At 29.7% G+C, this 17,007-nt stretch overlaps 1 protein-coding gene across 3 annotated transcripts in view; it reads left to right on the top strand.

Moving 5' to 3' along the window:
- Window positions 1-15,422, top strand: part of LOC127732933 (pleckstrin-2-like) — a 40,069-nt gene extending 24,647 nt beyond the window's left edge. Inside the window, exons 9-11 of one of the 3 annotated variants that reach the window (XR_007996555.1) lie at window positions 226-292; window positions 7,218-8,021; window positions 8,061-15,422. Coding sequence is in view for 1 of the 3 variants with exons in the window: in XM_052242183.1 (XP_052098143.1) it covers window positions 226-292; window positions 7,218-7,360 (210 nt within the window). In the remaining 2 variants the exon portion in view is untranslated. Of the gene's footprint in view, window positions 1-225; window positions 293-7,217 lie in introns of all 3 variants that reach the window. The other 2 variants (XR_007996568.1, XM_052242183.1) reach the window with 2 other exon arrangements.
- The last annotated feature ends 1,585 nt before the right edge of the window (window positions 15,423-17,007 follow it).

A 17,007-nucleotide genomic window follows, 5' to 3' on the forward strand; every position in this document is an offset into this window, starting at 1 on the left:
ATTTTGTATAAAGTTTTATAAGCATTGTCATTTCTCATTTGCATGAAGGTTATTTGGCCCTGCACTTTCAGTCATGGTTTATTGACTTTGATTGATTTGCTTAGTTTACATGTTTGAATATTGCCATTTTAATTTCAACATTTGCATTATACTAATAAAATTACAAAATGCGACACATATCTCTGTGTTAACAGTTTATTATAGATTAACATATATATTTTTTAGGGTATTGAGACAAAATATAAAGTGATTGAACTGAATCGGGGCAGCTTACAAGAATCAAAGAAAGCAGGTTAGATCATACAAATATTGCTAGATATATATTTATGTTTACAGCTTGTTTATGGTCATTCATATTTATTCTCATTAATTCCTCAATTGTATAGCAATTTCATTTTGACTTTTTTGCTTATTGAATTTTATTTTGACTTTTTTGCTTATTGAAATGTTTAGTTCATGGTCTTTTAGATCTGAAAAGAGGCTGACTAGCAGCAAGCCTTTTTTGATATGGTATTGTTTATTGTATGCTTTTACTAGTGTTCTTATTGTCCTAACTTCTCAGACATGATTTATGTATCTACATGAAACATATTACATTGTTAGATTCTTGTATTCAGAGATGGGTGAGATGTTCCTGTCCCCAAAGATTTGCCTCATAATTACTTACAAATTATGACTTTGTCATGCATCTATCATTTCATCCCAAATCCTCAAATTATTAATTGTTGATGAAAACTTCTTACATTCTATAATAAAAAGTAAACATGAGTGTAATGTTCCAGGCATTGAGTTTTCTTCAGAGTTAATCCACTTTTAACTTTGAAATCGAAACTGTGATAAGGCCACATTTTTGGCAGTTTGATTAACGAATATAATTCTATCAAATAACATGCTCCAGATAGTCACAAGACATAAAGTAATCTGTCAAATATCAGTTTTAACATTTTTGTATTGTTTCTTATGTATTGTTTAGGGCCTCAAACTTCTTGCATTTCACTCAAAACTTCAAAATCTGTAAAAATAGCCTCATTTTGAGATCTTGTCATTAGTATTTAGAAATGACTTGTATGAGCCAAAGCTAAAAAGATAGTAAAGTTTGATGTTCAAAGACATAGTCTGCAGTACAGTACCAATGCATGGTTATATTAGTGTCTACATTACTTTACCAATGCATGGTTATATGAATGATGTATTGAAGTTTATATTGAAATCCTATCCTATAGATTCCGTTTTGTTCATGGCATGACCAGTATACACAAAAATTTTCATTTCACAATTTTTTAATCAGAATTGCTTTTGAAATATGACCAAGCCTTAGATGTGGATGATAAACATTATTACATGTACATCCACACAATTAAATTAAAGTGAAATTATGATTGATTTAAATCGTTATCATTGATCAGCTTACATCTATGCAATGTATTTATTTTACACACCTATACTGTGTATACTTTAGATTTTGCCCAAGATGCCTTTATGTGAATTAATTATGTAAAAATGGAATGTTTTCATTGTTAATCAAGTTATCAATATACTGGACACTTGATTCTATTAAGTACCTTGATGATTTTTATAAGATTCAACATTGTTATTAATGGTTTCAATAAACATTTATATCAAGTCTAACTAAATTGAAAAAAGGTCTGATTAACCTGTTCATTGTTTTGATACTGTGGATTCATTTATTTTTCATGGGTATCAATTTTTGTGGATTAAGGAAAACTTACATGTTCCTGGATACGGAATTCAGGCTTGTATAATCCGTGGTTTTATTCCCCAAAATTAAATCTGCCAGACAAGGGTGCTGATTATAGAGTACGATAAGCAAGAAATAAGAGAAAAACTTGATTTCGCGAGGTTTGTTTACGTTCCGCCATGTTTGTTATTGAAATTGTAGAGGACACCTTTATCATTTTCAAAACTAATGTATTACCTAATCCATATGAATGTGCAATTTTAATTCAAAATCCATTATAAAGTGATTAATTTCAAAATTAAATGCTTCATTACAAATGTCTCGTTTCTTTTCACAGCATTGCATAACATAAACTGGAAACCACTTGTATTTAACAGAATGAAAAAAGTGTTTTAGTTAGCCAGGAACCAGTTTATGCATAACGATGTATAAACTACAAAACTTAATCGGTTATTCGTTCTGTTTTGGTGATTCATAATGACGCATGTGTTTTGTTCTACTAGGTTAAGATCCTTCAAACATTAATATGATGGATATGTTTAACAGCATTTTACTAAAGGATGGAGCTGTTTTACTTTAAAAGTTGTATTCTAGTGGTATCTATTTAGTACGGATTTTCCGCCACTCTCACCGTAATTAATTTTCATTTACACGTGCTATTCTAAATTTCAGTTTAAACATACACAAGTTTCTCAATTGTTTTATTTTGTGATTTGGACTTATGTTAACACGCGTGAAGTATTCTAGAATCATTTTTAAACATGTTCAACTTTTATTTGATGATGGAAAACGGGTTTTTTCATGAAAATACCGCAAACGATCACACACAATTTGAAATTACCTGAGTTTCATTAAACGTTTTCGAACAGTTACAAAAAGTTTTTTTACCTGAATTCTCGTGTCGAGAAGGGGGTGTGGACAATGTACCAGTGCAAACTACACAAGGGCGATTACGGTAATTAATTTAGCGGTTTTGCTGAAGTCTGCATACAAGCCTATAGGAAATTTTCATTCATTGAACATTTAATTTAGTGGTTCACCTGTACCCTTGAAATCCACGAAAATTGATATCTAAAGATCAATATTCGGTCCTTACCACAATAAATCAGTTAAACAGTTAACCAATGACAACACTAGTATTTATGAATGATATGACATATGTATTTAGTAAACAGAATCATTGCAAGGTATACATATCCTTCAGACTGGATTCACATCACCTTGACAAAATTTCATGGATCAATGTTAAGTTCTTATACGACAGCAAAAAATTTTTGCGGTCGTATATTGGTATGATGTTGGCGTCGTCGTCCGAAGACACATTGGTTTTCACACTCTAACTTTAGTTTAAGTGAATGGATCTCTTTGAAATTTTACCATAAGGTTAAATACCACAAAAGGAAGGTTGGGATTGATTTTGGGGGTTATGGTACCAACAGTTAAGGAATTAGGGGCCAAAAATAAGCATTTTCTAGTTTCCAGACAATAACTGTGGAACGGTGTATCGATCTCTCTGAAATTATACTACAAGTTTCCATACCACAAAGGGATGGTTAGGATTTGCTTTGGGGGGTTATGGCTCAAACCGTTTAGGAATTAGGGGCAAAAAAGGGGGAAAAACAAGGTTGTCCTGGTTAATGGACAAATACTTAAGTACAAAACATAATTTAAAGCAGTGTAAGGGAGATAAATCAAATACATCATTGAAATAACCTCCCTTACACTGCTTTTAAATTATGTATAAAGTAATGGTTAATGAACAATTAAGATAATTTAAAACAGTGTAAGGGAGGTTATCCAAATACAACGTTTTGGTTACTTCCCTTACACTGCTTTTAAATTATGTTTAAAGAAATGCATATTTATAAAGGAAGACCAGTAAAAATATCTGCAAATGATTACAAAAAAATCTATATGAAAGATTTGACACTATATTTTAAATTCTATTATAAAATAGATTAAGTTAGCACTATGGTAAATTTAAATGGGTAATTATGGTTGCAAACTCCATTGGAAATTTGAATTGAGATTATGACCATATCTTGAGGGAAAGAATTTTTTGGGGGAAAAAAAGGGGGGGGGGGGGGTAAAAAGTAATTGTGAGGGGTCAATTTTTTCTCATTTCAGATTTCAGAAATTAAAAAGAATTATTCCTCAAATATTATTTTTTTTTCAAATTTCAAATATTGAAAAATTTCAAGAAGTAATCTTTAATTGCACAGTATGTAAAATCTTTGACCACATTTATTTTTTTGTTATGCTGAATCTAACCGTGTATTTAGATTTTTAAGTTTTCAAATTGGTCTACATTAAGGTCCAAAGGATCCAAAATTAAACTTTGTTTGATTTTAACAAAAATTGAATATATGGTGTTCTTTGATATGCTGAATCTAAACATGTATTTAGATTTTTGATTTTAGATCCAATTTTCAAGTTGGTCCAAATTGGGGTCAAAAATTAAACTTTGTTTGATTTCAACAAAAATTGAATATATGGGGTTCTTTGATATGCTGAATCTAACCATGTATTTAGATTTTTTATTTGTGGGCCCCGCTATCAAATTGGTTCATATTGAGGTCATAAGGGTCCAAAATTAAACTTTTGTTTGATTTCATCAAAAATTGAATTATTGGAGTTCTTTGATATGCCAAATGTAACCGTGTTTTTAGATTTTTAATTTGGGTCCCGTTTTTTAAATTGGTCTTCATTGAGGTCCAAAGGGTCCAAAATTAAACTTAGTTTGATTTTAACAAAAATTGAATTCTTGGGGTTCTTTGATATGCTGAATCTAAACATGTGTTTAGATTTTTGATTATGGGCCCAGTTTTCAAGTTGGTCCAAGTTGGGGTCCAAAATTAAACTCTTTTTGATTTCAACAAAAATTGAATATATGGGGTTCTTTGATATGCTGAATCTAACCATGAATTTAGATTTTTTATTTGTGGGCCCCGCTATCAAATTGGTTCATATTGAGGTCAAAAGGGTCCAAAATTAAACTTTGTTTGATTTCATCAAAAATTGAATCATTGGGGTTCTTTGATATTCCAAATCTAACCGTGTATTGAGATTTTTAATTTTATGTCCCGTTTTTTAAATTGGTCTACATTAAGGTCCAAAGGGTCCAAAATTAAACTTAGTTTGATTTTAGCAAAAATTGAATTCTTGGGGTTCTTTGATATGCTGAATCTAAACATGTGTTTAGATTTTTGATTATGGGCCCAGTTTTCAAGTTTGTCCAAGTTGGGGTCCAAAATTAAACTTTGTTTGATTTCAACAAAAATTGAATATATGGGGTTCTTTGATATGCTGAATCTAAACATGTATTTAGATTTTAGATTTATGGCCCAGTTTTCAAGTTGGTCCAAATTGGGGTCCAAAATTTAACTTTGTTTGATTTTAACAAAAATTGAATATATGGGGTTCTTTGATATGCTGAATCTAAGCATGTATTTACATTTTTTATTTGTGGGCCCTGCTATCAAATTGGTTCATATTGAGGTCAAAAGGGTCCAAAATTAAACTTTGTTTGATTTCATCAAAAATTGAATTATTGGGGGTTCTTTGATATGCCAAATCTAACCGTGTTTATAGATTTTTAATTTTGGGTCCCGTTTTTTGAATTGGTCTACATTAAGGTCCAAAATTAAACTTAGTTTGATTTTAGCAAAAATTTAATTCTTGGGGTTCTTTGATATGCTGAATCTAAACATGTGTTTAGATTTTTGATCATGGGCCAAGTTTTCAAGTTGGTCCAAGTTGGGGTCCAAAATTAAACTTTTTTTGATTTCAACAAAAATTGAATATATGGGGTTCTTTGATATGCTGAATCTAACCATGTATTTAGATTTTTTATTTGTGGGCCCCGCTATCAAATTGGTTCATATTGAGGTCATAAGGGTCCAAAATTAAACTTTGTTTGATTTTATCAAAAATTGAATTATTGGGGTTCTTTGATATTCCAAATCTAACTGTGTATTAAGATTTTTAATTTTGGGTCCTGTTTTTTAAATTGGTCTACATTAAGGTCCAAAGGGTCCAAAATTAAACTTAGTTTGATTTTAACAAAAATTGAATTCTTGGGGTTCTTTGATATGCTGAATCTAAACATGTGTTTAGATTTTGATTATGGACACAGTTTTCAAGTTTGTCCAAGTTGGGGTCCAAAATTAAACTTTGTTTGATTTCAACAAAAATTGAATATATGGGGTTCTTTGATATGCTGAATCTAACCATGAATTTTGATTTTGGACATTGGTAAATTAAAAAAATTCAAGTTCTTAGACCACATTCTTTCTGTGTCAGAAACCTATGCTGTGTCAAATATTTAATCACAATCCAAATTCAGAGCTGTATCAAGCTTGAATGTTGTGTCCATACTTGCCCCAACTGTTCAGGGTTCGACCTCTGCGGTCGTATCAAGCTGTGCCCAGCGAGGCATTTTATTCTTTTTTAGATCCATTTCTAAAAAACAATAAGCAGTATGTCAACTAAATTTTTTGTATGGAATGACTGTAAGGTGAACATGTCTATCTGGCAGGGTTCGTCTGACTTTGACCTCATTTTCCTTGTTCATTGGTCAACATTTTTGTGTTTTCTTAATTAGGCCCATATCTCAAATACTATAAGCAGTAGGTCAACTATTTGTGTATGAAAAGATTGTTATATATACATATCCATCTTACAAGGTTGATCTGACCATGACTTCATTTTGAGGGATCATTGATAATGTTAAGTTTATTTATTATACTTCATGTTAAAATGCCAGATTTTGATTGGTTAATACGAGTGAGACAATTTACTCTATCCCATGGCTCAGATGGAGGCAATTTTTGAATGTCGCTCTCTCATGCAGACCAATCAAAAATAGATTATATAAAGGACAATGAATTGAATTTACATCGATAATTTTATGAACAATGCTCAAGTTCTACTTTTGGCATCAGAACTTTTTCATAGACTATTCAAAAATACATCTTGCTTCACTGTTGTAAATTTTTCTAATTACTGTACCCTTGTTATGTACCTGACATCATAGTTAATTACTTTCAATAAATATGAAAAGATAATAATGACAGAACATTCAGTATAATAAATTAAATAACGCATAGCTGAGAGGGTGATAGAGCAGATTGTTACCCCCTGAAAAAACATTGTCAACCTTGGCTTCGCCTCATTGACAATGTTTCCTCTGGGTAACAAATCTGCTCTATCACCCTCTCAGCTATGTGTTATTTATATCATGTTACCTTTATCATAAAGACTTTCAACATAAAATTCCATCATGATCAGCTGAGCAGGCGAGACATTTCAGTGTGTGCACTCTTGTTAAACTGACTGACTTCAAACGCTGCTGTAAAATTAATTCTGCAATAATGCCATAGTACATACAATAAATGAATTTATCATCTTTTGTCACAAATGCTTGATACTGATATAATTAAAGATCTATTATTACAGTGTAGTACCTTTTTCACCAGATTTATACCTTATTCTATTATTGATATTGTTGCTATTACAGGGGGTAACAAGAGTAAGATGACTATCAAAGACCAGACAGGAAGATTGCATGTGTTCAAGTTCAAAGATGAAGCAGAAAAATCTCAGTGGATGACAGTTGTACAACCACTTTGTCAGAGCATCAAACCTAAAGAAAAGGCTTGATGAATATATGAAATAGCAGGGTAATTGTGGATATTGTCAAACACAAATTTTGGCATTTGAATATGTATTTACATATAATGTGTATTTGTTAAATACTTTCAGCAAAAGTTTTTCAACAGTGCTGTTCACAATTTTGAAATGAATGTCGCAGAAGGACTTTTTTACTCTTTAATATTTTTTTTATTAAAGGTATAATACTTTTACATAATTTGAATATACTTTTTCATCTTTATATTTTCTCTAATATATATGTACTTATCCTGTTTCACATTCCAACTTCACATTGTTCTAATAATGAAAGGTGCTTGATGGAACTTTTTATCAGCCAATATTTATATTAGAATTATCTAATAAAATAAAATAACTATTCACCAAAGGTTAAAGGTTTAGAAGGTCAACTTAATATCTGCAGGTCAACAATAAATAACAGCCTTAAGGGAATAGCTGACAAGTTAAAGTTAAGTGTTTTGGAAAACGAACTGTCAAATGGTTCCAAAAATTAGAAGTTGTCAGACCGAAGGCCTCATCAAATTAATTTTCAGTTCTTTGATTTGTTCATAACTATTTTTATCAGGTAAACTTCATTGATGTCAAAAAATTCAGGGAGGTAAAACATCAAACATGTAGCATCAATTTAATTCAGTTGAAAAAAAAAAAAAAAGTTAAAAGACATCCACCTCTCCTATGATAATTTAAAAAGTTAAAAGACATCCACCTCTCCTATGATAATTTAAAAAGTTAAAAGACATCCACCTCTTCTATGATAATTTAAAAAGTTAAAAGACATCCACCTCTCCTATGATAATTTCAAAATAGATTTATTTACTACAAAGTAGCTGCGTCTACAGAATTCTTGTTTTGTTGAAGTTGAATATTGACCATCAATTGTTTTCCTTCTCATCCAAGTAATCTTTGGTGATTTGAATTGTTACTATTTAACGGTGCATTTTAAATGTGTAGAAATGAAGAACCAAAAGTATTTAGTTTTACTTTTTAAATGTGAAGAAAGTTGTCTTTGAAAAAAGAACATATATGTCCTATACATAACTAGATTATACATATTTAACCTTATGAATACTTAATTGATCAGTTTGTGAGGGAGATGTTAGTTCTTTGATTATTATTTAATGGAAAGTATTCAGAAGTTTCAAATCCAGATTTGTTATTGGGAAAAAAATATAGATGGAAACACCTTATTTATTGACCACCATGTGGTTCACATACTATTCTACATGTATTATTGTGTATTTTGAGGGACATTTATTTACCTGTCGTATCACAGTATTCAGATGTATAGGGCACTAACAAACCTGTATATGTCCTTTATTCAGTGCAATATTATATTTTACTTTTTTTAATGTATTAATTTAACAATATTCATTAAAACTAATATGTATTCCTTAATACAGTGTGTAGTTATTATACAAGGTTTTGTTATAAAATTAACCTTTTGGGTATTATCTTTCTTTTGATAAACTTTTCATTTTTTTTTCATTCTAACGGATATAATGATTTTAATTTTTATACCTTTTGTGTATACTGGAGAAGAACACAGAATGTATATCAAAACCAAAATCAAATCATTTACACTAGAATTTAATAGCATATATAAATGATATCAAGATTTTTAGCCATTCTTGCTAAATAGAAAAATAAGGAGATGTGGTATGATATAATCTGTTGTTTCTGCATTCGTAACAATTAATGTATTATCATATTGTGTCAGGATTTTGTCTTAAAACTACCATTTGACCAAATATAATGATGCATGCACAATTTATAACTAAATTCAATGTATCAATATTATGTCTTCAATGAAATGGACTTAAAGGCAAGACAACTGTCCTTATTTATACATAATTATTATACATTCTCATTTTATTTCATGTCAAATTTTAAGCATTTATAGTACACCAGCCTGATTGGCCAGTTTAAGCTTTTGTAATCATTTTGCATCCATTATCCATCTTCAGTTTGTCCATCATTTTGGGGTCATATATTTTTTAAGATTTTCTCCACTTAATCCATATTTCCAATCTTAACCAAACTTTAGCACAATTGTATGTGCCATTTCATTTCTGCATTTAATGGAATAATTTGTTTATAACAAAATAGATAAATTTACCATACATTCTTTGATAAAGCGTAATTATCTTTATAGTTTTCTCCCTGTATAAAGCAAAGTTTAAAGTTTTTTTTAAATCATTTGTGTTTAAAAAAAAAACAGTTAATACATAAATACCATAAAATAACAAAATATGAATTTCAACCATAAAATAACATTGTATAAATTTCAACCATAAAATAACATTGTATAAATTTCAACCATAAAATAACATTGTATAAATTTCAACCATAAAATAATATATAAATTTCTGTCATTAAATAACATTTTATATATGTCATCATCTGAAAAAATAAACAACAATTAAATTGCATTCTGCATTAAAATTGGCTTATTTCAGTAAAATATTGACCGATCATTCGCTGTCATTAGTGATCCAAGATGGCTAACAGAATACATTGTACTCCCATACTTCTTTGATAAGGATATACAGATTACATGTGAGTTTCATTACGGTTGACTTTCTTTATTTCATATATTTTTTTTTACCTCATTTCATGAAAAAGACAAGTTTCTCCTTCATTGTAACCCCTCATACAGATAGGAAGGTTATAGTTAGTAAATAGTTGCTGTTTGGGTACTTAAGTGAGATTAAGTGTAAAGTTTGTTCAGGTTTACTCACACTTTGGCAAATTTTGCAGCCTTTTGACATAAAAATGATGTTGAGGTTAAATTAAATTCAGAATTGAAAAATAGATAGCTACAGATCTCTTACTTTTGATCTAACTAAATACAACCTCTGGAATGGTTCTGCTTTTTTTAGATGTTTTTTTTTTCAGATCTATTTCTGAATTTTGTTTATAATTGTGTATGAATTTTGTATCTTATTAGAATCAATCATTAATTGTTTGGATGCCACCTATTTTTCAAGACTTTTGTTTTTACTAGAAATTTGCCAGTATGGACATTTAATTTTATTAAATAAACCTTGAAGTTTATTATATTAGCTATTGCGTATCAGATCTTTTACTTTTTGTTACAATTGATCTACTATTGATCTAATTACATCAACTTTTTCTCCATTGTTTGAGTCCTTCTTTGTGATTTTGAGCTTATATAACACTGTCCTTCATATTTACGTACTTCTATCAGAATTTTTGTTCTTCAAATGACCTTGCAACTATAAAAAGACTATCCTCTTTTTGGATGCAGGGAGAAACATTTTTCAGTACTATGCACAGATTCCAGGTTGACGATACAGGCTGGTTAGAGCTCCTACTTTTATTTGTTATGTTGTTTGTTTTTTACTATGAATTCTCAATATTTTTTTATCACCTATGCAATCTTGATTTTTATGCAGTTTAATTGTGCCATGCTACTTAAAATTTTCCTGAAACAAGAATGCTGCTGAAAAACACCATCATATATGCAAATTAGCAGTTGATGAAATAAATTACTGTAAATTCAGAAATATTTTGTGATTTTTTTATTATTGCAAAAATTGCAATGAGATAGGTGTCGTAAAAATATAAACTCGCATTTTAAATCTGATAGCATTATTTGTATGCACTATTTCTTAAAATGGCATTAATTCATGTCAAATTGTTTTCTTTGTTTAGCAATCACTTTGATAAATGCAGGCAATAATTTCTGAATTGACAGTAAAAAGAAAAAAAATAAGTAAATTTATAGTATGTAATGCCTTCCCACCATTCCTGTTTATACCTTCATTATTTATTTTGATGTTTGTGTTATTAATTATGGTCACAAATATGGTAATTTAAGGGTGTTATATTAACACATTTACCAAACTTTTACTCTAGTTTGTCAATGCTGTGAAACCATTTTATTACAAGTATTTGTTAAGAAGAACCTATAACCATTAATGTTGTTGCATGATCAACCTGAAATTTCTCTTTTCTCTATAATATTTGACTAGATACCTACCCCTAGTCATGCTTCAGCAAATTTAGAATTTAACGTTGTTGAAATTAAAAGTTTTTGAAATAAGTGTGTTTGTTAACAAGTACTTTTCTATCCATTGATATTTGATTTGCTGTTTCACTAGCATACTGGTACCTTTGTTTAGTGTCATTTATAATTTTTGGAAATTTACCCTTTAGTCATTCTTAATTTTTAGTCTTATTAATTGTAAGAATGTTATTTACTTTGTTTTGCATTAGAAAAGCTAAGGAAGTGGCATTTATGATCCTTGTTTGCTCCACTGTTAATTTTTCCAAATTTCTTATTGATAAATTTATTTGAAGCAGCATTATATTGTGGATAATTTCATTATGGTGGGTACCAGATTTCATGAAATAAGAAAACATATATTTTTTTTTATGGATACTTGGATTTCATGGGTTTTATCGGATTCTGCATTCAAGTCTTTAGAAAATTTGGTTTTTGTTGAAACTTAGATTCATAATTCACCTATACCCATGAAATCCTCAAAAATGAGTACTCCATGAATAATCAAGAATTCACAGTATTTGGGTCTAAATTAATTTTTACATCTTTGAATATGTAGAATTTATGTGTTAGATTTATTTATTATTGTTTGAATTGGATTTGATAAAGATGTTGTAACTTTGCTTGCATGAAAATCTTGTTTGTTTTTTATTGATATGATGAGTGATAATATTGTATGGTATAAAGAAATGTATTTAAAATGTTTAAAATCAGTACTGAAAATTAAACCTGGGAACCTGAGATGTACCGTATATCTGTTTTTTTTGGCGTGTGTTTAATAAATGCGAAAATTTGACCCCGTGTAAATTTCCCTGCAAATTCCAAGATTTATTGTTGTTTGAAAATTTCAGATATTATCATTATACTGTTAATTATCAAATCTTTTGTGTTGTTTTACAGATAACAAGATTGAGCATACTTAATTAAGATCTCAGTTTTCATAATAACTAAATTAGCTTATCATACATGTCACACCTTTTGACAACACAGCAATCAGTGACATGTTAGAAATTGTTTATTAGCTACGATCTATTGCTTGGTGTCATAACCCGAATATTTTGCACAAAATGTGAAAATCACAGAACAAAAATCCACGGATATTTGTTTATCTGTAATGATCAAAACCTTCAATTTTTAACATGCCCCATGTACATTATTTACGTTCCTTGGAAGTTCTCAGAATTATGTGTATTTTCGTTTGTAGTACTCATATTTATTTTTGTATTCCATTACCTGTTAGTTAATCAATTTTTTTTAAAACAATTCGATATAGTTATTTTTTCGTGTGTATTTTCCCATTCAGCGAAAATTATACACAGTGAAAATTTAACCTGCACATTTTGTCATCAAATTGCGAAAAAAAAACGATATACGATATTAGCCCATGCTATACATGTGGAATATATATGCTTAATGTTGACATTTTTTTGGTGCATATTATTTGAGTATTAAATGTTTTCACATTTTTAACACAATTATTCATACTTTATTTATGAACACAACATTTAAAAAATAATCTAAAGTCCAATAAAATGTGTTGCAGCTACTCGGATTACATGTCACATGTCAGATATCACATGACTGAGCTTTTTGATGTGTCACATATGCCATATACCACATGTCTGAGGTTCTTGATTTGTCAAATAAATAAGATATCACATCACATGACAGGTAATTGATATGTCACATGTCAGATATCACATGACTCAGTTTTTTTTATGTGTCTCATATGCCATATATCACATGTCTAAGGTTTTTTTATATGTCACATATGTAAGATACCACATCACATAACTGAGTTAATACATTTGTCACATATCAGATATCACATGACTGAGGTTTTTGATATGTTGTATATGACAGATATCAGTCACTTCACATGAGTTAATGTTCTTGATATGATATACAATATCACACACATGACTGAGGTTATATATATGTCATAACTGTTTGTATGGTTGTCAGTTTTATACTTTCTTTGTTGACATGATTATAGTTGGGAAGGAAAAGGTGTATTTCTGTAGAAAACTTTCTGTGATAACTGACATGTGGCATATCTATAACCTCAGTCATGTGGTGTGATATTTTACATATTTAACATCAAAAGCCCTAAGGATATGATATCTGTCATATGTGACATATCAAAAACCTCAGTCATGTGATATTGTCATTATCCTCTTTCTTCAATTACAAAATTCCCTCGACAACAGAACCATATACTCATAACCAAGCCTCATACATTTCATTAAGGCTAATAAGAACCATACCACAATGTAAAATTTGATACTCACACAACAATGCCACAAGCTGTTTTATTAAAATTTGCACATTAAGTCAGTAATCATTCCACTCTAAAGAAAATCAGGAAATATAGCATCCACTTACTTTACACAAACAAGATGAAAATTTATGCAAACCCTTATTCAAGTTGGTTTTGTTCTGCTGAATGAAGATTAATCTTGATGGTTGAGAAACAATGAAGTCTTTGGGCAGACAAGTATCCAAAACTCTGGACAACTGTCTTTAGTCAATATTTTTTTCCAGTGATAAAGTAATGGGAGATTAAGCAAGATTACAATAGATTTGGTCATAGATGTCTTTATTTATTGTACCAGTATTTTGCTAGCTTATTGTTGTGGTAGAAAATTTTAAAGAAATGACCAATGATATGAGGATTATCCTTAGTTTCTTACTTTGTCTTTAACCAACAAAAAACTTTGAAAAACATTTAAAAACATGCTTTTAACCCTTACAATTTGATAATTATAACATTCAAGTTGTTACTAACTATTTATATAAGGTTCAAATAGTGGTCTGAGTAGCTGCAGTACTTTTTATGACACCATTGATTTTTGTCCACCAGCTTGCCACCAAGTTTTTATTATTTTGTGTGATCTCAGTAAGCCAAATGTAACAAACTATTTAAATTTATTTATTTTGTGGTTTTAAATGTGTTATTTTATAAACCAGTGCTTGTTTGGGTTTTTATGCTTACTGTTCAGTCTACTTTATTATTAATGATATGTAAAAGTGACAAATATATGTGTACAACTTTTATGAAGTCTATCTGTTCCTATTTAACTTCTTTGCATACCATTCAACATATGCCTAGTATAATATGGCATCTTAACATAATCAAAATGTCCCTTTGACATGGTTATAGAGTTGATGCCTCCTTGATAAGGTGGTTGTAGTATAAGTTTTACCCCCATCTTTATTGTAATATTCAACAGTTGTCCATTTTTGTCCTCCAACAGATATTGCACTGAATTTAGATTCATAGTTGCATAATGATTAGTAACATATAGTTTGCGATAGGTTGACATACATTTGACAGAATTATTGCCCTTGGACTGATAATGTCATACAAATTGTACTGTATGAAGCATTATTAGGTGTACAGAAAATAAGTATCACACAGTTATTTAATGATGAGCTAATTACAGATAGAGATTGAGTTTCATTTAAGGAACACATTTATGATAAAATTATTGCCATTATTTACTTCATACTATCTCCTGGGATGCAAATATTAATATACTGCAACATTCTAATTCAGGTTAATTTATAAACTTGGCGTCTAGATATTTTCAGTAAAGGGATGATCTTGATTATCCTTTATAACATGATGGTCGATGAACTTCAGTAAATGTAAGTTGTTGAATATTGTTATGAACTTTGTAGTTCTATACATATTACGATTAAATATAGACTATTCTCGCTTATTAAAGCTGTTCCAAAAATGTACAATAATGACAGGAAGAAATCACTATTTTGTCTCATCATACATTTAATTTGAATGTTATTAAACCCTGCTAACCCTTCCAGAGCACTTAAGATCATCCCCTCTTTTTAGATGGGTTTCTGTTGTTCAGTCTTTATGTTTCTATGCAGTGTTTTGTTGACTTGACTTTTAGTCATTTTTTGCCAAGTCATTGTTAGTTTCCCTTACACTTATGAGCTTTGAATGTCCCCATGTAATCTTCTGCCCATTGACTTTATTTAAATTGATTTTTTTTTTTAAAACAAACCACTACTCTTCAAATGTAAATGAAAGTGCCTTCCTGCAGCAAATATTCATATCTGTAAAGTGTAAAGTGTTTGATTATATATCAGTCCATGTAAAAACGGTTATGTTTATGAATAGATGTAGATGTAAAGTATATTTTAGTCAGTTACCAAACAATACAAAAAAGACCAAAAACCATTTAAAAGTCAACGTACATCTTCAGCAATAGAAATCTTACTGTCTATACAATTTGGTAATATATCAAGATATAAAGCACCCCAGTCTACAAAAGTACATTGTCACTAGCCAAGGGTTAAGATCTGGTCCCTTCTCTTCTCAGGATATGACCGGATTGTAAACCTTGTCCAGCAAAGATATGAAAAGTACTGAATAAATATTCCATAGACTATCAAAAATCCACTGTCAACACAAAAATTTCCCAAATTTACAAAACAAACACATTACGATTAAAAACTTTCCTGACATTATGCAAATATACTTTTATACTGAACATCTATGCACTATAATGAAAAATATGAATTAAAAAATGGACATAAACTAAAGAAATAAGCAGTTTTTTGAAGGTCATGACAGAAATTATCCTAAGTGCACAGCAAGTTTACAAGACAAGCTGAGATACTTGATATGAAATCTGTCAAGACCTTCAAAAAGTGACATAATTCTGTATAAATACAACATCTAAATGAATCTGATACTATTGGCAATGTCTGATCTGATATCTGTATGTTGAGAAGAGAATATCTACATTGATAAAGTGATAATATGGATTTAATATAAGAACCATGTATCAAGAGAAATAGTTTTTTATATCATCTATGAAAATTAATTCAGAAAACAGGTTTATATCAAAATTCATTTTGTATTGTAAAATAATATTTTAATACTCATTGGCCATTGATAAAGATGGTGATACCTTAAAGCTTGTAGGACTGAGTACATTTTACAATTTTTGAGAGAGAAAACAAGATGCATTTATTTTTTCATGAAAGGGATGTCAGTAATGTATATAAAATGTGTATTATGGGTTAATCAAGGTTATGAAGTGTGACAATGTTACTGTCACAAATGAAAATAAAACTAAACCTTATTGTTACCTCAAGTCCAGATATTTTTGTCACTTTTACACAATAAATGTACATGTATACAATGTTATTTTGTATTCATTAAAACTTACTTAAAAATGATTTTAATCCATTTAAAAGGGAATACGTGACAATTAGATTCTATGCAAATTTCTAATCCCTGTTTATCAAAGAAATAAATTGTGCTTTAACATCCTGGTTTCAAAAGAGGTGAACATATAAATAAACTCATCATAGATACCAGGCCTCAATTTTGTACACCAGACGCATGTTTAGCGTTGGCCTACAAGAAACTCATTAGTGAAGCTGGATCAGAAAAGTTAAAAGGCCAAATAAATACGAAGTTGAAGAGCACTGAAAAATATAAAACTTACTTAATGTTTTTTATTTGCAAAGTGTTTTTTGAGAAAAAATTGCCATTCGCATTATGTTAGGGTGAATAGTTTTCTCATTGATCTTTTGAATTGGATAGTGGAGGCTGGTTTTTGCGTTTGTAAAC

This window comes from Mytilus californianus, unplaced genomic scaffold (assembly GCF_021869535.1).
Source record: "Mytilus californianus isolate M0D057914Y unplaced genomic scaffold, xbMytCali1.0.p SCAF_1, whole genome shotgun sequence".
In the NCBI taxonomy this organism is placed as follows: Eukaryota; Metazoa; Mollusca; class Bivalvia; order Mytilida; family Mytilidae; genus Mytilus; species Mytilus californianus.